Source organism: Cherax quadricarinatus, chromosome 49 (genome assembly GCF_038502225.1).
Source record: "Cherax quadricarinatus isolate ZL_2023a chromosome 49, ASM3850222v1, whole genome shotgun sequence".
NCBI lineage: Eukaryota > Metazoa > Arthropoda > Malacostraca > Decapoda > Parastacidae > Cherax > Cherax quadricarinatus.
The window spans coordinates 17,764,467-17,787,391 of record NC_091340.1 but is presented as its reverse complement, the minus strand read 5'-3'; the positions used below and the strand labels follow the sequence as shown (position 1 = coordinate 17,787,391).

Here is a 22,925-nt window from a genome sequence, read left to right as displayed (position 1 = left end):
CCTTAACCCTTTCAGGGTCCAGAGGCCAAATCTCAGGGTGTACATGTTTATAGAGGGGCAACTGATATATCGGATCATTATTTAGTTGTAGCTACAGTTAGAGTAAGAGGTAGATGGGACAAGAGGAAAATGGCAGCAGCAATTAAGAGAGAGGTGAAAGTGCATAAACTAAGGGAGGAGGAAGTTTAGGTGAGATATAAGTACTATTGGCAGAAAGGTGGGCTAGTGCAAATATGAGTAGTGAGGGGGTTGAAGAGGGTTGGAATAGTTTTAAAAATGCAGTATTAGAATGTGGGGCAGAAGTTTGTGGTTATAGGAGGGTGGGTGCAGGAGGAAAGAGGAGTGATTGGTGGAATGATGAAATAAAGGGTGTGATAAAAGAGAAAAAGGTAGGTTATGAGAGGTTTTTACAAATCAGAAGTGTTATAAGAAGAGCAGAGTATATGGAGAGTAAAAGAAAGGTGAAGAGAGTGGTGAGAGAGTGCAAAAGGAGAGCAGATGATAGAGTGGGAGAGGCACTGTCAAGTAATTTTAACCCTTTGACTGTTGCAACCCCCAATCCTGAGGTGTCTCCTGGTGTCGCAAAATTAAAAAAAAAAATTATTTTTTCTTATGAAATGATAGAGAATCTTTTCCCGATTGTAATGACACCAAAAAAACGAAATTTGATGGAAAACTGACGGAATTATGCTCTCGCGAAGTTAGCGACCTCGGCGCTGTTTACAAATTGGGGATTTCGCCCACTTTGAGCCCTATTTTCGGCTAATTCCATTTTTCCAGTCGCCCAAACTCATAGCTATTTCTTTAGAACTCCATTTTTTCTATCGATTGAGTACAAGAAACTGCCCATTTACCGATTTCAACTACCTAATAATGTGGTCAGAAATTTGCAATTTGGCCAATTTCATGAAAACTAAAAAATATGACAATTTCAAAATAAGGTCCAGAATGAACAATGCAGACATTCCTGGCTCTAAAATAACATTTTCTTTGCTCATCAGTCATGTCTCCAGGCTCCTCTGATATTACTCTTGCTTTCTATTTTGAATTTTTATTCAAACAAAAAATAGAAGACTTATTATGCAGACTACTGCAATACTGTAATAATTGTATAAATAACATCAACCCATTCATGACTGCATATTAGAATGGCTAGTTGGACATTTATTGGACAATGGCATCATTTGTTTACTTTTGAACATTGGCAAAAATCAAACATTTCCCCTACTTTGAGCTCCATTTCTAGGTTCTTTTTATAGTAAAATCAATCAAAATCATCTCTATTTCTATAATATGTTTTCCATTCTATCAAATGAGACAAAGAAAACGAGAATACAACCATAAATACTATACGAAAATAGACCACAAAGTCGGCATTTTAATTAAAAAAAAAGGTTGGAGTTTTTTTTTTTCTCATTATGCACTGGGTGCTCCAGAATTTTTTTTATATGGTGCACACTGACCACACAGACCCATTCTCTCGCATGTGGGCCTACCAGCTTTCTCCTGCTTGATTTGAAGCCGCTAGAATTTATGAGTATATATACGTCAAACACAGTACCTCGTAAGACGTATATATACGGCCGCGACAGTCAAAGGGTTAGTGAAAATAAGAAAAAAAATCTGGAGTGAGTTAAACACGTTAAGAAAACCTAGGGAACGAATGGATATGTCAGTTAAAAACAAGAGTAGGGGAGTTAATAGATGGGGAGATGGAGGTATTGGATAGATGGCGAGAATATTTTGAGGAAATTTTAAATGTCGACGAAGAAAGGGAGGCAGTAATTTCATGCATTGGCCAGGGAGGTATACCATCTTTTAGGTATAAAGAAAAGAAGGATGTGAGTGTGTGGGAGGTGCGTGAGGCATTGCGTAGAATGAAAGGGGGTAAAGCAGCTGGAACTGACGGGATCATGACAAATGTTAAAAGCAGGGGGGGATATAGTGTTAGAGTGGTTGGCATTTTTGTTTAATAAATGTATGAAAGAGGGGAAAGTACTTAGGGATTGGCAGAGAGCATGTATAGTTCCTTTATATAAAGGAAAGGGGGGCAAAAGAGATTGTAAAAATTATAGAGGAATTAGTTTACTGAGCATACCAGGAAAAGTGCACGGTAGGGTTATTATTGAAAGAATTAGAGGTAAGACAGAATGTAGGATTGCGGATGAGCAAGGAGGTTTTAGAGTGAGGATGATCCCACTAGTTCATACAATACATTTCATAATATTCCATTCATTTTAGTGCTTGCAACTGCTAAATAAGTCACCATGGCTCCAAAGAAAGCTTATAGTGCCAGCTCTTTGGTAAAGAATGTGAGAAACACGTATAATTTAAGAAAAAGTTTGCAGAAAAATTCGAAAGTGGTGGTGGTAGAGTCGTAGCAGTTGTGATAGTGGTAGAGGCTGATAGTGATGGTGGTAGAGGGTGGTAGTGGTTGGGAAGAGGAGAGTCAGAATTTGCCGGGGAGTGAGAGCTTCCTTGCCGCCAGGCATGATTAACAGAGCGTACCGAGATGGCATTCCTACAATGCATTGTGGGTGCCCCAATTTTTTGTTTACTCTGCACACTGACCACGCAGACCCATTCTCTTAGATGTAGGCCTACCAGCCTCCTCGCTCTAAATTTGAAGCCACTAGAATTTTGGCATAGATGTACAGCTTGGACCTTGGCTTCAAAGCTGTAGACCTATGAGATGGACCCTGGAAGGGTTAAGACTAGAGTTGGCTTTTTTAAGATGCATGTTCAGGGTAGCCAGGAGCCAGTCCTAGTGGAAGGTGTTGACTGATGGCCAGTAAGACCCTGCAGGTTTGAGCCTTGGAGGAGAGAAGTTCAGGTCCTATTCTCTGAAGGAGGTGTGGGAATGTTGCAGTTTGGAAGATTATTTGAATTGTGATGTCTACACACTTCTGCCAGGACAGCTATTAAATGAATGATGGTGAATGTATTTTCTTTTTCAGGTCATCCTACTTTGGTAGGAGATGGCTGATGTGTTAAAAAATAATCACTCGCTGCACCATAGTCTCCTCCTCATGCTTTCCTTCCTCTAGCTGTGATCCATCTGTCTTAACAAAGGAAGGCTTAGGCCTGCTCAGTGAGCCCTTGCTAAAGGAGGGAACAAATTATATTATCTGTGAGTGTCTGGAGTCCATTTAAGACACTGATGGTAGGCACTGAAACATCTGACAGTACTGGAGCACTATAGATGCAGAATCCCTTTAGTGGGGAAGATCAGAATGACAGCAGCAAATTCTCGTGCACTTAAATAATTTTGTTAGCCATGGTAATCCTGAGGCACAGGATGACGACATTAAACATAACCTACCTGCTAAAGTTTTAAAAATGTATAGTTTCTTTGATTTTCACTGGTTCTGCTAATGTGTGTTACAGGAGAACCTGAAGATGCTCCTCTCGCTGGAAATAACATTTATACACCAAGTGGTGGAACTCCTCTGAAAACCCCACCAAAGCGAAGATCACAGAGACAAATGGATAAAGCAGAAAGAGAAGAGGTAAGTTTTTAATAATTGACAACTAGTTGAGAAGCATTATTGTTTTCAATTACTTTAATTTTAGGTGTCTACATTGTTGCATAATTATACTTTGTTACTGGAAAATAATTTGAAAGGATATCAAAGGATAAGTTAATGATTAAGGCTGTTGGGCCAGCACAGGCATGTGCCCTCTTCTCTAAAGGTGGGTTGATGGAGAGCATCCTTACTACCAGCTCTCTGAAACACTGTCATGGGATAATGATATGCTGGTTACCTAAACACAAGTGATGAGATTAGGCTTATTAATAAGAATGTGATTACTGTTCTGTGAATAGATTGAAAGAATTCAATGTTCTGATGAAAACCAATTCACTTGTTCTCTCGCATGACTGTCTAGACCTGCAGACTATAGGGTTTGGTTGGAGAGTTCTTGATGTGAAGCCTTGTGTTCCCTTTCCTATACAGTGCTTCAGGTGGCAGAAGTTTGGTTACAGAAGACTTCTCTTAGATCTTATGTGGAATATGACTTAGAGTTTGACACCACTCACTTGGAATTGGTTTGGTGCCAAAACTGAGGATACCACAAGGCAAAGGACAGGATGTGAGGCATGCAGTAGACAGCATAAACTCTTGTTTGTTAGGGAGAAAAAGTTTGCTAATGAGGGCTTTTTACAATGTAGAAGTGATCTGCAGAAGGCAGATTAAATGGAGAAAAAAGAGGGGTTAAAAGAGTAATGAGAAAGTGCAAAAGGAATGCCAATGAAAGAACAGGTGTCTTTATCAGCAAATTTTGTTGAGAAGTTTTTTTTTAATAGATTAATAAATTGAGAGAGCCTGGAGAGCATATGGACATGGCAATAAAAACTGAAAGAGTTGGGGTCTAGAGCTGTATAGCCCTTGTGGCTTAGTGCTTCTTTTTGATTATAATAATAATGGGGGTCTAGATGAGGAGGTGGATGTACCAGAAGAATGGAGGGAATATTTTAAGCAGCTTTTAAATGTTGATAATGATAGGAAGTGCTGACCTCATGCATTTAACAGGGAGGAATAGCATCTCATAGAAGGGAAAGCCAGTGGTGGATGTGGGGAAAAGTGCATGAGGAATTGGGTAAAATGAAATGTGGTAAAGCAGCTGTGACAGATGTAATTAAGACTGAGTTATTAAAGTAAGTAGGGATATAGTTTTAGTGATTGTTGCATTTTATTCTGTATGTGCATGAAAGTAATAAGGTACCTAAGGATTATCTGAGAGCATTTGTAATTCCTTTGTATTAGGGAAAAACAGGACAAAAGAGAGTAAGAATTATAGGGAAACAAGCCTATTTAGTTTACTGGGTAAATGCTTGGCAGAATTATTATTGAGTTAGTGGCAAGATGGAAAAATAAGGTTACAATAAAGCAAGGATGATCTAGGAAGGTTAGGGAATGTGTAGACTAGGTATTTGCACTCAACCATTTAGTGAGTAATAGATGAGGTGAGGATCCTTATGTTACACTTATAGATTTAGAGAAGGCATACATCATAAGCTGGGGTCCTACTTTATATAGCTTATGTGATTCATATTGTAACTGTGTTAAATATTATTTGTATGTAACTTATTCACTAACTGTTACGTAGTAAAAAAATTTCATTTTATAGATACACTTTTTTGTTTCACTTTTATAATAATTTTTTAAATAATTTTCCAGTTAAAGTGCATTTAGTCTAGGTTTGTAAATTCATTGATATGTATGTATGAGAGTATAGTGGTACCAACACTCTTAAATGGGTGTGAATCATGGGTTGTAAATGCTGCAGCAAGGAGGAGGCTGAAGGCAGTGGAGATGTCATGTCTAAGAGCAATGTGGGGTGTAAATATCGTGCAGAAATTTTAGTGTGGAAATTAACAGAAAGTGTGGAGTTACTAAAAGTATAATTCAGAAGGCTGAGGAGGGGTTGTTGATGTGGTTTGGTCATTTAGACAGAATGGAGCAAAATAGGATGACTTGGAGGTTGTATAAATCAGTAGGGAAGGAGGGGTAGGGGTTGTCCTAGGAAAGAATGGAAGGAGAAGATAAAAGAGGCTTTTGTGTACAAGGGGTTTGGACATACAGCAGGCATGTGTGAACATATTAGGTAGGAGTGAATGGAGACGAATGGTTTTCGGGACTTGACAAGCTGTTTGGGGTAATATTTTGTGAAGGGATTCTGGGAAACCCGTTAGCTGGACTTATGTCCTGGAAGTGTGAAGTACAATGCGTGTACCTTAAAGGAAGGGTTTAGGATATTTGCTGTTTGGAGTGACAGCTGAACTGTTGTATCTCTGCACCTCTGCAAAGACAGTGATTATGTGTGAATGATGGTGAAAGTGTTGAAAAAAAGAAATGTATGTGTAGTATATGTATTTGAATTTTTGTTTTCTAGGTAGAGAAAATTTTGGCTGAGAATCAGAAAAAATTGCAAGAGGAGAGACAACAGCTGGATGAAAACCAATTATTAACAAAAATGAAAAAAGTCTCTGTGGGCTTAATTAGTAAAGGGGTAAAGGAAGAAGAAGACCAAGAATCAGATGAGACTGCTGCTGAGGACCTAGAAGAAAAATGTACAGTGTCTGAAAATGAAAATGAAAAAGACCATCCTTCAGCACTGAAGGCAAAAAATAAAGGACGTAGCCGAGGAAGGGGCAGAGGGAAAGTTGAGGCAGAAAAGGATGATCCACAAGAGATGAAAGGCAAACAGAGAGGTAGGAAGAATATAGAAGATCCAGAACACATGGCAGCAGAAGGAAGGGGACGAGGAATTATGAAGGAGGATACAGCCATTGTTAAAGGAAGAGGAAGAGGAAGAGTTCGAACAGTTATTTGTAAGGAGGGCAACAAAGATGTGATAAAGAATATGGAAATAAAAAAAGATAAGAATAACCCACATTGTTTAGCATCAACAGGTATGACTTTCATGTTTTGTAATCAACATAGTGTAACTTCATTGTAGATACCATGAATCAAGCATTAAGTATGTATTATTTCATGTAATTATTTATTCGATTACATTTGAACCCATCTGTTATACACTTGGAGTGAGGGAAGGGTCACTGGCTTAACCGAAACTCCACCAAAAAAAAAAAAAGAAATTATATCCACAGACAGTCATATAGCTTTGTATTCTTTCTCTTACGTTATTTATATGAATTAGAAATATTGTTGAGGCAAGCACCATTCCTTGTGGCATTATTCTGGTGATATTACCCCATAATAGTATTTTATCTCTTTTCACTGTCAGCATTTTCCTATCAAACTGAAAGCCTTTCATCCTTTGTAATGATTTGCTTCTCATTCCTTTTGTTTTTGAGATTACTGTTTTGTCTTTCATGAGGAACTAGCTCTGATTAAAAGTGACTGTAGTAGAATGGGAAAAAACTTTTGAGACAGTGTTTCATTTGGAGACCAAGTTTTTTCAAGTCTATGCAAAGTACACGGTAAGCTTTGGTATATAAAGTTGGGAGAGTACGTGACAAGGAGTCGTGTGGTGCGAACTTGACTATGTCTGGTCAGGAGGGCAATGTGCACTTAGGAGTTTGTGACCCAAGGGTCTTGCCAGCTATAAATTTTCCTGGTTTTGTTGATGACATGTATGAATCACAGCCAGTTAAATTATTTTAAGTTTCTATCTTTATTCTTGAATAATCATGTTTGACCTGGGAAAATTGTTGTGGTGTAAATGCATGTTATGATGTAAAACAGACATTGTTGATGTCATTCGTGCAGCAAGCATATCTGTTTGTATCCACATGTAGACAAATTCTTTGCCATCTTATCCATGTTTTATTTCATTGCAACCTCTACAAGGAATGGTGTAGGTGCCTGCATTCTCCTTGGAATTGGCATTAACCCTCTTGGACACCATAATGTCTTTGATAGTGGTGGTGATGGTGGCACTGATGAAACTGACTCTCATGAACCTTGCAGCATTTTCAGGCACCATGGGAGTGCAGAAGATTTAAATGTGGTTACAGTTGGTGTCGATTCTTAGTGTGTTAATTGTTCTTTGTACTTTTCTCCTACAATCCTTTATGAAAGTGGAAGGAAAATGTAAACTGAAAGATCTCAGGGATTTTAAAACACTTGTCTTCCAGGAAATTAGGGCTGCAGATTCTGAGAGCCCTTAGAAAGAAACCCAACAGAACACCTCTCTTACTTCTAGTATAGAGGTGAGAACAGAAATTAATGAGATAATTTAGATTGGTGGGCTTGCAGTATGCAAGGAAATAAAGAGTTATTGTTTTCCTTCTCTGAAGTAAGCTGAATGGAAAACTTAATAGCATCGAGATCATCTCTCGAGCCAAAAGAGATCAAGTACAGTGGACCCTCAGGTAACGATGACATTGGCTGGCGATAAAATCGGATAGCGATGCGTTTTAGTGTAAAAATACAGTGGTCCCTTGCTTTTCGTAGTTCTTGGCAATCATAGATTTCGGAAATCATAGGGGTATTTTCGTATAAACATGGGCTTGCTTTTCATAGGTTGACTCGTGAGTCGTAGTTCGTCCGAGACGCGTACTCACGGTGTGAGCCGGGGCGGCAGCCAGTCTGGCATTGTTTACCAGTGAGTGAAGGTCCCCTTACGTGCTCCAGCGAAATATTTCATGATATTCCATTTATTTTAGTGCTTGCAACTACTAAATAAGCTACCATTGCTCCAAAGAAAGCTCCTAGTGCCAAGCCTGTGGTAAGGAAGGTGAGAAATACGATTGAATTTAAGAAAAACATCATTGAACAATATGAAAGTGGTACAAGTGTGGCCGAACTGGCCAGGATATATAAGAAACCCTACACAACCATATGTTCCATAGTGGCCAAGAAAAGGGAAATCAAGGACGTTGTTGTTGCAAAGGGAGTAACTATGCTGACAAAAATGAGATCACCAGTACTCGAAGAGGTTGAGAAGTTATTATTGGTGTGGATAAATGAGAAAGAATTAGCAGGAGATACTCTTATGACTTTGATTATTTGTGAAAACGCTAGGCAATTGCATGAAGGTTTGGTAAAGAAATTGCCTGAAAATAGTGGTGATGTGAGTGAATTTAAGGCCAGCAAAGGTTGGTTTGAGAGATTTAAGAACCGCACTGGCATACACAGTGTGGTAAGGCATGGTGAGGCTGCCAGTTCGGACCACAAGGCGGCTGAAAAATATGTGCATGAATTCCAGGAGTACATAGAGGCTGAAGGACTGAAACCTGAACAAGTGTTCAATTGTGACAAAACAGGCCTCTTTTGGAAGAAAATGCCAAAGAGGACCTTCATTACACAGGAGGAAAAGGCAATGCCAGGACACAAGCCTATGAAAGACAGGGTGATGCTAATGTTCTGTGTTAATGCTAGTGGGGATTTCAAAGTGAAGCCATTACTAGTGTACCATTCTGAAAATTCCAGAGTGTTCACGAAGAGTAAATTGTGTGTGTTTTGGAAATCTAATAGTAAGGCATGGGTCACGAGGGAAATTTTCGTCGAGCGGTTCAATGAAGTGTTTGGCCCTAGTGTGAAGAATTACCTCCTGGAAAAGAAATTGGATCTCAAGTGCCTGCTAGTAATGGACAATGCACCTGCTCATCCTCCAAACTTGGATGACCTAATTTTCGAGGAGTTTGGGTTAATCACAGTAAAGTTCTTGCCCCTGAATACCACTCCTCTCCTCCAGCCCATGGACCAGCAGGTCATTGCAAACTTTAAAAAACTCTGTACCAAAGCAATGTTTCACAGGTGCTTGACTGTGACCACAGACACTCATTTGACCCTAAGGGAATTTTGGAGAGAACACTTCAGCATCCTCCATTGCATAAGCCTTATAGGTATGGCTTGGGAGGGAGTGACTACCAGGACTTTGAACTCTGCCTGGAGAAAATTGTGGCCAGATTGTGCCGACAAGAGGGATTTTGAAGGGTTTGGGACTTACCCTGATGAGCCTATGTCTGTTGCAAAATCAGTTGTGGCACTGGGGAGTTCCATGGGGTTGGATGTGAGTTTGGAGGATGTGGAAGAATTGGTGGAAGACCACAACGAAGAGCTCACCACTGAGGAGCTGCAAGAGCTTCAGCAGGAAGAGCAACAGATTGCAGCTCAAAATCTTGCTGCAGAGGAGGAGGAAGAGAGATGGAAGATGGTGCCTTCTTCAGAAATTAAAGAGATTTTTGCTATGTGGGGTAAGATGGAAAGATTTATAGAGAAACATCACCCTGACAAGGTTGTTGCAAGCCATGTTGGCAACATGTACAGTGACAAAGTCTTGGGCCATTTTAGGGAAGTGTTAAAGAGACGCCAGAAACAGAGCTCTCTCCACAGTTATTTTGCGAGACAGAACTCCAGTGACTCTCAAGGTGGTCCTAGTGGCATTAAGAAACAGAGAAGAGAAGCAACCCCAGAAAAGCAAATGGTACCTGAGGTGTTGCTGGAAGGAGATTCCCCTTCCAAACTATAAACAATCCACTCTCTCTCCTTCTCCAGTCTCCCATACACTAAGAAGAATCTCCAATAAAGGTAAGTGTTTTGCTGTTAATGTTTCATTCATCATTTCCCATTGTATTGTTTATGTATTACATCTATATTTCATGTAAAAAATTTTTTTTAGTACCTCTGGGTGTCAGGAACGGATTAATTGTATTTACATTATTTCTTATGGGGAAAATTGATTCGCAAATCATAGATTTCGTTAATAGTAGCAGCTCCCGGAACGGATTAACTACGAAAAACGAGGGACCACTGCATTGGCTTGGCTAACAATGAAAAACCCGGTTAAGGACAATCATCCTGAACACGTCCGCCTGTCCATCCGGCCTGAGCATGTCTCACCTGCCTTGCCTTCAGCTAGTGTGCCATTGTTTACAAGCCACTGCAGATGGTTCCACACGTACATTCGATACATTTTGTATTATTCCATTGTTTTTAGTGCTTGTAACTTCTAAATAAGCCACCATGGGCCCCAAGAAAGCTTCTAGTGCCAGCCCTGTGGTAAAAAGGGTGAGGTGTACACTCGAATTGAAGAAAGAGATAATTGCAAAGTATGAAAGTGGAGTGTGTGTGGCTCCGAACTGGCCAACAGAAAGGCAATCAAGGAAACTGTTGTTACAAAAGGTGCAAGTATGCTTACAAAACAGAGATCGCAAATGCTCACTGATGTGGAGAGACTGTTATTGGTGTGGATCAACGACAAACAATTATCAGGAGATAGTGTTTCACAGTCAATCATACGTAAAGAGGCAAGGCAGTTGCATGCGGATCTCATTAAGAAAATGCCTGGAACTAGTCCTGATGTTAGTGATTTTAAGGCCAGCAAAGGTTGGTTTGAGAGATTTAAGAATTGTAGTGGCATACACAGTGGGATAAGGCATGGTGAGGCTGCCAGTTGTGACCAAAACGTGGCTGAAAAATCTGTGCAGGAATTCAAGGAGTACATAGACACTGAAAAATTAAAACCCCAACAAGTGTTTAATTGTGATGAAACAGGCCTGTTTTGGAAGAAAGTGCCAAACAGGACCTACATTACACAGGAGGAAAAAGCACTTCAAGATACAAGCCTATGAAAGACAGGCTAACTCTTAATGTTTTGTAGTAATGCTAGTGGGGATTGCAAAGGGAAGCCTTTGCAATCCCCAGTGCTGTCAAGAAAAACAGTGCTGTCAAGGCTAATTTGTGTGTAATGTGGAAGGCAGACAGCAAGGAATGGTCCACTTGGGACTTTTCCATGATTGTTTCTATCATGTGTTTGGCCCCACTGTGAAAAAATACCTCCTGGAAAATAAATTGGACCTCAAGGGCCTCCTGGTATTAGTGCTCCTGCTCATCCTCCAGACTTGCCAGAGCAAATTGTGGGGGAGTTGAGCTTCATCAAAGTGAAGTTTTTGACTCCTAATACCACTTCTCTCCTCGAGCCCATGAACCAGTGGGTCATTTCAAATTTCAAAAAACTGTACACCAAAGCAGTGTTTCAAAAGTGCTTTGAAGTGACCTCAGACACTGAATTGACCCTAAGAGAGTATTGGAAAGATCACTTTCGTATTCTCAGTTGCATAAACCTTATAGGTAAGGCTTAGGAGGGAGTGATTTGCAGGACTTTGAACTCTGCTTGGAGGAAATTGTGGCCACAATGTGTACAAGAGAGGGATTTTGAAGGGTTTGGGGCTAACCCTGAGGAGCCTATACCAGTTGAGGAATCTGTTGTGTCATTGGGGAAGTCCATGGGGTTGGAGGTTAGTGGGGAGGATGTGGAAGAGTTGGTGGAGGACGACGATGAAGAACTAACCACTGATGAGCTGCAAGAGCATCTGCAACAGCAAGAGACCACAACTGAGGAAATTGCTTCAGAGGAGGGGAGAGAGAGATGGAGGTAGTTGCCTTCTTCAAAGATTATGGACATTTGTACAATGTGGACAAAGGTGCAAGCCTTTATGGAAGAACATCACCCTGACACAGTTATTGCAAGCTGTGCTGGTGACTTTTACAATGACAATGTTGTGGCCCATTTTAGGAAAATCTTAATAGAACGCCAGATACAGAGCTCTATGGACAAATTTTTGGTGCGACAGAGGTCCAGTGACTGTCAAGTTGTTCCCAGTGGCATTAAAAAAAGAAGTAACCCCGAGAAAGTACTTGGCACCTAAAGTCCTTATGGAAGGGGATTCCCCTTCCAAACAATAATGCACTTCCATCATCACCCCTCCTCCAATCTCATCACTCATCAATAAATCTTCAATAGAGGTAAGTGTCATTTATTCTTCATGTAGTATTTATTCTGCATGTAGTATTTTTCTTCATGTATCATTGTTTCTGTGTAGGAAATTGTATATTTCATGTAAAAAAAAAATTTTTTTTTAATACTTTTTGGTGTCTGGAATGGATTAACTGGATTTCCATTATTGCTTATGGGGAAAATTAATTAGGCTAACAATAAAATCGGTTGAGGACAAGCTCTCTGGAACGGATTAAAATTGTTACCCGAAGGTCCACTGTATGTTGGGTGCAGTGATGAGGATATCATCGACATAATTAATCCAGGAATCCGTCAGGGATGATGTCATGGAATCTCTCGGCCTTGAAGAACTCCTTGTGTAGATTTGCAAAGACTGTGTTAATTAGGAACTCTGTGGTTATACCTGTCTGCTGCATGTAAAGCTGGTTACCCAGGAGAAACAGTTGTAGTTCACACACAACTCAGGTGAAATCAACAAAATTCTTGTGTGGCACAGGCCATTCTTTGTTGTTTGAGGCCTTGTCACAGAGGTCAAGCTATAGCCTGCTCTGTAGGTACATTGGTGAGCAGTTAACCTTTCAAAGTAGTAAATTTCATATCCAGTGTGACAGTATCTCTGGTCATAGGTAGAAGATTGCTGGAAAATTGAAGGTGTGCATTACTGATAGTGCCAAGCACACTGGCAAGGTATTTTACCTCTGCCTCAGCCAGTTTATGTGGTGTGTTGCCTATACAGTGGACCCCCGCATAGCGAACGCCTTGCATAGCGAACAATCCGCATAGCGAACGCTTTGTTCGCCAAAATTTTGCCCCGCATAGTGGACAAAAACCCGCTCAGCGACCTTCGTCCGAGACACGTCCATTGTTTACCAGCCAGCCTCCGCGGTAACATTCAAGCATACACTCGGAATATTTCGTATTATTACAGTGTTTTCGGTGCTGTTTCTGGAAAATAAGTGACCATGGGCCCCAAGAAAGCTTCTAGTGCCAACCCTGTGGTAAAAAGGGTGAGAATTAGTATGGAAATTAAGAAAGATTTTGAAGGGTTTGGGGCTAACCCTGAGAAGCCTATGCCAGTTGTGGAATCCATTGTGCCTACTTCAAAAATTAAGGAAATGTGTGCACAGTGGGTTGAACTGCAAACCTTTATGGATGAAAATCACCCTGACACAGCTGTTGCAAGCCGTGCTGGTGACTATTTCAATGACAATGTTATGGCCCATTTTAGACAAATCGTAAAGGAACGGGAGGTACAGAGCTCTATGGACAGATTTGTTGTGCGACAGAGGTCCAGTGACTCTGAAGCTGGTCCTAGTGGCATTAAAAGAAGAAGGGAAGTAACCCTGGAAAAGGACTTGCTACCTCAAGTCCTAATGGAAGGGGATTCCCCTTCTAAACACTAACACTCTCTCTCCCCTCCTCCCATCCCATCAATCATCACCAGATCTTCAATAAAAGTAAGTGTCATGTAATTGTGCATGCCTTTTTCAGTTTGTGTGTACTAAAATTAACATTTTTTTGTGGTAAAAAAATTTTTTTTTCATACTTTTGGGTGTCTTGCACGGATTAATTTTATTTCCATTATTTCTTATGGGGAAAATTAATTCGCATAGCGAACATTTCGCATAACGACCAGCCCTCTTGCACGGATTAAGTTCGCTATGCGGGGGTCCACTGTACTTGAGATAATGAGGTCTGAGGGGTTCCCAGGCTTGTGGGTTTTAGGGAGACCATACATACTTGTACATCCCAGGTTGGTAGGTAACAGGTCTCTAAGCTTCCTTCCCTGTTCAAAACATCTGAGCATACATCATGTTTAACCCTTTGAGGGTTTTCGTCGTACTAGTACGTCTTACGCGTAGGGGTTTTTGACGTACTAGTACGCATAAATTCTAGCGGCCTCAAATCTCGCGCGAAAAGGCTGGTAGGCCTAGGTGTGAGAGAATGGGTCAGCGTGGTCGGTGTGCGCGGTAGAAAAAAAATCTGGGACCCAGTGGTGCATTGTGGGAATGCCCTTTTAGTAAACAATGTCCACCATGCCTCGCTGTAAGAAGCTCCTCACTCCTCGGCGAATTGGGACACTTTTGTTCCCCAGTGACAGTTCTAATAGTGATGGAAGTGCCAGTGAAGATGAGTTTCGTGGTTTTAGTGAGGTTTTGACCGAAACTAATGACCATAATATCGGTAATAGTGAAGAAAACCCAGACGACCCTCAGCCTTCCACCTCTGGTGCTGGGCCCTCGTGTTCACGTTCAGTTGTTCCAGAACCCAAGAGGAAACTTCTATTTTCCCAAATCCCAGACTCAGATGAGAGCATGGGTGATGATAGTGATAGTGAATATGAACTACAAGCTCTTCAAACTAGTTCCAGTAGTGATAGTGAAGTGCAATATTCCCCAGTGAAGCGTCAGTATATACGACGATATATGCGCTTTGGAAATGTGCCATATGCTATTCCAAGGGGAAGGAGTGTATCTCGGAGTACATCCCGTGGCTGTACAACAGGAACAGACAGTGAAAATGACGAAGATACTGTTGCAATTGGGATGGAAAATGTGCGTGGTGGTAGTGGTGCCGGCGGTGAGGCACCAGCAGTGGGCCATGCTGCCACCCACGCTGCCACCCACGCCGCCACCCACGCTGCTGCCTCAGCTGATCTAGAACAAAGGCCACCATCCCCCACTCCCCCACCACACCAGCCTCCACAACCACAACCTCCACAACCACAACCACCTGTCATTGTCCAGTACCCACCAGCAGACCGCACCTGGGATTGGCAGGAAGCTGTCAATTTTGTTCCAAATCCCCACCAGTTTGATGGCAGCCAAAGTGGAATACGGCCATCTTGTGCACTTGGGAACAGTGCCACTGAACTGGAATGTTTCGAGTTATTCTTTGACGAACCACTGATGAAAAGTATTGTCATGGAAAGCAACACATACTACGAGTACACCATGGCAAACACATTACTTTCACCAAAATCACGTCTACACCAGTGGAAGGAGGCAACTGTGGCTGAGATGTATCTTTTCTTTGCCACAATAATGCTTATGCCACATGTGTATAAGCACAAAGTGAAATCATACTGGTCAACAGACCCCCTGATTGCAACACCAGGTTTCAGTGATATAATGCCAGTGAATCGATTTGTGCTAATGTTACGTATGCTTCACTTCTCAGATAAAACCAGGCCTGACAGAACTGACAGGTTATATAAGATTAGGAATGTGTTTGTGTATCTGAAACAGAAATTCAGTACGCATTTTTATCCCTTCAGGAAGCTTGTAATTGACGAGTCTTTGATTCTGTTCAAAGGAAGACTCTCTTTCAAGCAGTACATACCAAGCAAGAGGAAACGCTTTGGTATAAAGTTGTTTGTGCTTTGTGATTGTTACAGTGGTCTGGTATTGGATATTATTGTGTACACTGGAAGTTATACATTGCAAAATACCAGGAAGTTATTGGGCATCTCAGGTGATGTGGTTCGAACAATGATAGAACCATACCTTGGTAAGGGGCATATATTATATACAGATAACTGGTACACAAGCCCCTCACTCAGTGATTTTTTGCGAGTGAACATGACAGATGTGTGTGGCACAGTGCGTGCAAATCGAAAACATATGCCCAGGTTTGACGCTGGCACTCGTAGAGGTGAGGTGCAGGCGTTTGCTGCCAATGACATCATGGCATTTCGGTGGCATGACAAACGAGATGTCACACTGTTGTCATCAATTCACCCTAATGAAATGGCAAACAGTGGCAGGCAGCATAGAGAGAGAAATGAACCCATTCTAAAACCTGCAGCTGTGATTGATTACACCTTCAACATGCATTCAGTGGACAAATGTGACATGCAGATTGGGTTTGCTGATTGTGTTCGCAAGAGTTATAAGTGGTACATCAAACTGTTTTTCCATCTTCTGGACATTTCCATGCTCAATGCTTATAATATGTATAAGATGAGCACCAGAAACAAACCACAGTACGGCGAATTCTGTTTGTCTGTCATCAGACAAATAGTATTCAAGTACCAAGGAACAGCACCTGCAATTGACCGCCCACCAAATTATCAACAACTACCTGCTCGTCTGAAGCATGGTGATCACTTCCTGGTAAAACTGCCTGCTACTGCTTTGAAGAAAAAGGCTCAGAAGAGGTGTTACGTCTGTGCACATACAAGAAAACGCACACAACAACGCAGAGACACTCGTTTTATGTGTGAGGAGTGCAAAACTCCACTGTGCATGACACCATGTTTCAAAGAGTTCCACAGGCTGCAGAACTTCTAGAAACATTCCCTGTGACTGTATATGTGTATATAAAATATAGAAAAATAGTAATAAACAACATTTCATATCGTTTGTTTGTGTAAATATTTTCTGTAAACAAAATAATGACAACAGTGTTTACGCCCTTATTGTGTAGTATTGAAAAAGAAATAACTTACAAAATACTGATCATGTTGGCCTCAGAGGCCATAAAAGTTACTCAGAAAAAGAAAAATTGAAAAATAATTGAAAATAGTACATAAAAAAGTAAATAGAAAAATACCGGGTGACGGCAGTTGGCGATGTTACCATATGTTGTTCAATTTTGGCAAATTTCACACCTCCATATCTCGGTAAGTATTGACGTTAAAATTTTTTTGTTTAGCCTATAATGTTTAGAAAAAAATACTCTATTTTTTCATAAGAAAAAATAATTTTTTTTTTTTTTTGAAATTTGGCCGACCCTGAGAACGAGTTTCGGAGAGGGCCTGTCGACCCTCAAAGGGTTAATGAAGAAACTTTTTTATGAACTGGTTTTATGTGCTGATACAGAGATATACGTACTGTATTTAAATCATTAAGACTATCCATCATCATAGTGTAAGCTGCTTTTGTCCAGCACTAGTGATCCCAGTGTGATAATTTTTTGCTGATTGTTGTAAAGGTGAATCATATCTTGGAATAGCAAGAATAGAGGGTTCCACCAGGGCTGTGGTAGAAGGCCCCAGGCAATGCCTTTTTGGAAGTAGATATATTGAAAGTGGTAGTTAATGACAGTGCCAGTGGTTAGGCATCCCTGTGGTGAACTTTAGACAGAGGCTTCTGTTGAAAGTGCAGTTAAGGACACAGGAGGATTGGATATTCATAATACCAGGCCTCTCCATGTCTTTCCACTGACTACTTGAATGTAACCATTCTAGTTTGTAGCTCGGTCTGATCTTCTGATGAATGTTGGCTGTAGTGACTATACTGTACTCTGGATGCACTCAGCTGTGTGTCTGTTCCCCTTGTCCAAGACATGAGCAGTGGCTAAATCATCTTTAGTATCAGCATCAGGATGGGTGCCTCAGTAGGCAGAGAAAGAATGATGGCTACAGATTTGTCCATAGGTATATATGAATACAGATGTGCTTTTTGCACCAATAACATCAACAATGCCTGTGTTTTACATCATAGCAGAGCTTTATACTGCATGAATTGGTCCAGGGTGAGTATACCACACTACCACCACCCAGAACCAGGGAAGTTTCCAACTGGCAGGACCCTTGAACCTTTGGTTTACATACTCCTTTGCGAACACACCCCTCCTGACCCAACGTAGTCAGTTCGCACTATAACTCCTTGTCACCTCCTCTCCTGACTATATATAACTATGCTTTCTCCATACTCTCTGTAGACTTGAAAAAGCTTACCATATTTTATGCCACTGAAGATGCGATTTTTTTTTTTTTTTCAAAATCTTGAAAATTTACCCAGTGTCTTGGAGGCTGAAGGTTACGTTGCTTGTAGGCCTCAACCTAAGCCTGGAGAAGTGTTTTGATACTAGACCAAGGGTGGGCAACCCTTAGCACGCGTGCCAAACCTGGCACGAAAATGACTTCTTTCCGGCACGCTAACCTCTGGTTTCATCTCAAAAAAAATAATGCGACATTTATCGCGTATCCGTTCCAAGAAAAGCGGGGAAATATTCCCCATATGTTTCCAGAGATATTGTATCAAAGATATGGCCAAATTTGGTATGCACACTTAAAGAGGTTGTCCACCCCTGTACTAGACGGTAATCTATGCTCCTGTACATGACCCAATGATGAATTGTGTAGGCTACGTAAGGCAGGCGATGGAGTAGGATGGAACATGGGTACAATAAAATGTTACATTTCCTGTTGTGGTGTTTGGCTTGTCATTGTGAAGGTTCATGCAGCCCTATCAGACCCTCAGAGAGTATTTGATAAAGCTGGTTCCTCCTTAGGGAATTAAAAAGATTGAAAAAATCAATAACAACATAATAAGATAAACAACTTTATTAATAAGGAAAATCAGTAAATAATATAAAACACTTAAACATGAAATTAATCCTATTTGAAACATAAAGAAAAAATGAAATATATAATCAATTAGTGATTCAAAGCTAATATGTACACACTGATGTAGTTGAAAATGGTGCCATGCCAATGTTCTGGGCACGTAGCTCTGAATTGTGGTTTGGAACGCCGAGCTGTTGTTGATGATGGTGGGGGGTCACAGATGGAAGTGACTGTTGAAACAAGACAGTGTCTCCAGCACGAGTAGAGATTCTGATGACCAGGGGTTGTGATTCTCTGACCACCACAACACTTGTAAAGCAGTCGAGTCACCAGTAAAGAACCACCGTGAAACTCTGGTCGTGTTACAACTGAGGAACAGCTGCTAGAATGGTGTGTAGCTGACTGGGTGGTCGACTAAGTGTGGAAGGGGGACCAGTGTAGGTAGAGAGGTAGGAACTGACTCTCAGATCTTTTCAAGATCTATGCTGCCCTTCGGGTATATCGCCTGTGTCGAATGACCTGAACCGACAATCAAGGATAAAATAAAGAAAACACAGAGTTACACCCCAATCTAGAAATTACTCAGACGATAGGCGTACAGGCTTTAAAAGAAATGGTGAGGATTAAAAGATGACTTAACACAACGTAAATTCAAAGCATGGCAGGAATAAATTGGAGTCTGACACCTTAAAGAAGAGTGAAGCTCTTATTGAAACCAACTTAATCCAAAACATATAACTTACACATGAGTGGAATGAATACTTACAGATTTGATGGGAGCCGCAAGTCGGGTGACTGACCACCGGTCGGAGACACTCGTCACCTCCCATAGGGTGCAGAAGGGGAGGGGGGGGGTAGCGGGAACTATACACCAACACTAACTGAACAAGCAGACTACCCAACAAACTACCACCACCATACATTCATCCTTCCACAATTCCTATCTAATGAACTTTTTCCTCACATCATGTTTGTGATATTAAATAAGTTGCTGTACAATTTTTTTTTTTAACAAGTTGGCCGTCTCCCACCGAGGAAGGGTGACCTTAAAAGAAAGGAAATCCCCAAAAAGAAAATACTTTCATCATTCAACACTTTCACCTCACTCATACATAATCACTGTTTTTGCAGAGGTGCCCAGAACACAACAGTTTAGAAGCATATACATATAAATAAACACAACATGTCCCTACAAACTGCCATTATCCCAAACCCCTCCTTTAAAGTGCAGGCATTGTACTTCCCATTTCCAGTACTCAAGTCCAGCTATATAAAAATAACCAGTTTCCCTGAATCCCTTCACTAAATATTACCCTGCTCACACTCCAACAGCTCATCAGGTCCCAAATACCATTCGTCTCCATTCACTCCTATCTAACATGCTCACGCATGCTTGCTGCAAGTCCAAGCCCCTCGCCCACAAAACCTCCTTTACCCCCTCTCTCCAACCTTTTCAAGGACGACCCCTACCCTGCTTTCCTTCCCCTACAGATTTATACACTCCAAGTCATTCTACTTTGATCTGTTCTCTCTAAATGACCAAACCACCTCAACAACCCCTCTTCAGCCCTCTGACTAATACTCTTATTAACTCCACACCTCCTAATTTCCACACTCCGAATTCTCTGCATAATATTTACACCACACATTGCCCTTAGACAGGACATCTCCACCGCCTCCTCGCTACGGCATTTACAACCCAAGCTTCATACCCATATAAGAGTGTTGGTACCACTATACTTTCATACATTCCCTTCTTTGCCTCCTTAGATAGTGTTTTGTCTCCACATATGCCTCAATGCACCGCTCATCTTTTTCCTTCATAAGTTCTAATGTTCACTTTCAACTTTCTACGTTTACACACTCCCAAACTCGTCCACTAACCTTTGCAACTTTATTTTAGAATCTTCCATAAGCACAGTATCATCAGCAAAAAGGAACTGTGTCAATTTCCATTTTGTATTTGATTGCCCATAATTTAATCCCACCCCTCTCCCCAACCCCCTAGCATTTACTTCTGTTACAACCCCATCTATAAATACGTATATTAAACAACCATGGTGACATTACACATCCCTGTCTAAGACCCACCTTTACAGGAAGTAGTCTCCCTCTCTTCTACACACCCTAACCTGAGCCTCACTATCCTCATAAAAACTCTTTACAGCATTTAGTAACTTACTACCTATTCCATATACTTGCAACATCTACCACATTGTTCCCCTATCCACTCTATCATATGTCTTTTCTAAATCCATAAATGCATTGAAAACTTCCCTATTTTTATCTAAATACTGTTTACATATATGCTTCAGTGTAAACACTTGATCTACACATCCCCTACCCATTCTAAAACCTCCTTGCTCATCCGCAATCCTGCATTCTGTCTTGCCTCTAATTACTTCAATAATAACCCTACCTCTCTTAATCTCATACACTTTTTGTGGTAAATTCTTTCAATAATAACCCTACCCTACACTTTTCCTCGTATACTCAGTAAACTTATTCATCTATAATTTTTACAATCTTTTGTCCCCCTTCCCTTTATATAAAGGAATTATATACGATCTCTGCCAATCCCTAGGTGCCTTCCCCTCTTTCATACATTTTTTTTTTTTCAACAAGTCGGCCGTCTCCCACCTAGGCAGGGTGACCCAAAAAAGAAAAAAAAATCCCCAAAAAGAAAATACTTTCATCATTAAACACTTTCACCACACTCACACATTATCACTGTTTTTGCAGAGGTGCTCAGAATACAACAGTTTAGAAGCATATACGTATAAAGATAGACAACATATCCCTCCAACCTGCCAATATCCCAAACCCCTCCTTTAAAGTGCAGGCATTGTACTTCCCATTTCCAGGACTCAAGTCCGACTATATGAAAATAACCGGTTTCCCTGAATCCCTTCACTAAATATTACCCTGCTCACACTCCAACAGATCATCAGGTCCCAAGTACCATTCGTCTCCATTCACTTCTATCTAACACGCTCACGCACGCTTGCTGAAAGTGCAAGCCCCTCGCCCACAAAACCTCCTTTACCCCCTCTCTCCAACCCTTTCGAGGATGACCCCTACCCCGCCTTCCTTCCCCTATAGATTTATATGCTTTCCATGTCATTCTACATTGATCCATTCTCTTTAACCCTTTCAGGGTCCGTCCCGTAGATCTACGGCTTTACGTTCAGGGTCCAAACCGTAGATCTACGCCATGAGCTCAGCTCACTCTGATAAACTGTGAGTGGTACATTTGGGCCTAGATATGAGAGAATACATCTATGTGGTATGTGTGCACCACATAAAACAGATCCTGCAGCACACTGTGTATAATGGGAGAAAAAAAATTAAATCATGATTTTTCGATTAAAACAGCAACTTTGCAGTGTTTTTTTGTATGTTTTTTATAGTTGTATTTGCGATTTCTTGGTCTCATTTGATAGAATGGAAGACATATTACAGAAATAGAGATGATTTTGATGGGTTTTAGCATTGAAAATGGCTTGAAACTGAGCTCAAAGTAGCAGAAATGTTAAATTTTTGCCAATATTCAAGAGTAAACAAACGACCTCACACGTCTAATACACGTCAGCTGGTGGGTCTAATATACATTCACAAATATGGTGATGATATTTATACAATTATTACAGTATTGCATAACAGTAAATCTTCTATTTTTTGGTGTGAATAAAAATTCATTATGTGAATAAAAAATCAAAATGGAATTTATTTGTAAAGCCTCAAAACATAACTAATGAACAGAGGAAATGTTAGTTTAGTGCCAGGAATGCCTACATTGTTCATTCTGGACCCTATTTTGAAATTGGAATATTTTGAACTTTGTGTTAAATTGGCCAAATTAACAATTTCCGATCACTTTATTTTGTAGTTGAAACAGTTGACTTGGCGATTTCTTGTGCTCAATCGATAGAATAGAAGTAATACTAGTGAAATAGCTAAGAATTTGGTTGATTGGAATAATGTAATTGGCCTAAAATTGGAGTCAAAGTCGGCAAAATTGCCGATTCGTAAATATTGCTGACACATCAAAATTCGCGAGAGCATAATTTCGTCAATTTTCCACCAAATTTCGTACTTTTTGTTTTATTACCTTCACAAAAAGATTCTCTACGATTTCATAAGAAAAAATAACAAATTTATTTTTTGAAAATTCTTGGACACTGGTGCGTGACTCCAGATTTGGGCCTTGGACCCTGAAAGGGTTAAATGACCAAACCACCTCAACAACCCCTCTTCTGCCCTCTGACTAATACTTTTATTAACTCCACACCTTTTCCTAATTTCCACACTCTGAATTTTCTACATAATATTTACACCACGCATTGCCCTTAGACAGGACATCTCCACTGCCTCCAACTGTCTCCTCGCTGCTGCATTTACCACCCAAGCTTCACATCCA

General features: G+C 40.7%; 1 protein-coding gene across 3 annotated transcripts in view; it reads left to right on the top strand.

Moving 5' to 3' along the window:
- pps (protein partner of snf) overlaps nt 1-22,925 on the top strand; it is a 593,176-nt gene that overhangs the window by 7,175 nt on the left and 563,076 nt on the right. For all 3 annotated transcript variants that reach the window (XM_070095224.1, XM_070095226.1, XM_070095225.1), the window contains exons 2-3: nt 3,388-3,509; nt 5,896-6,415. In XM_070095224.1, the coding sequence (XP_069951325.1) occupies nt 3,388-3,509; nt 5,896-6,415 (642 nt within the window). The remainder of the gene's footprint in view (nt 1-3,387; nt 3,510-5,895; nt 6,416-22,925) is intronic.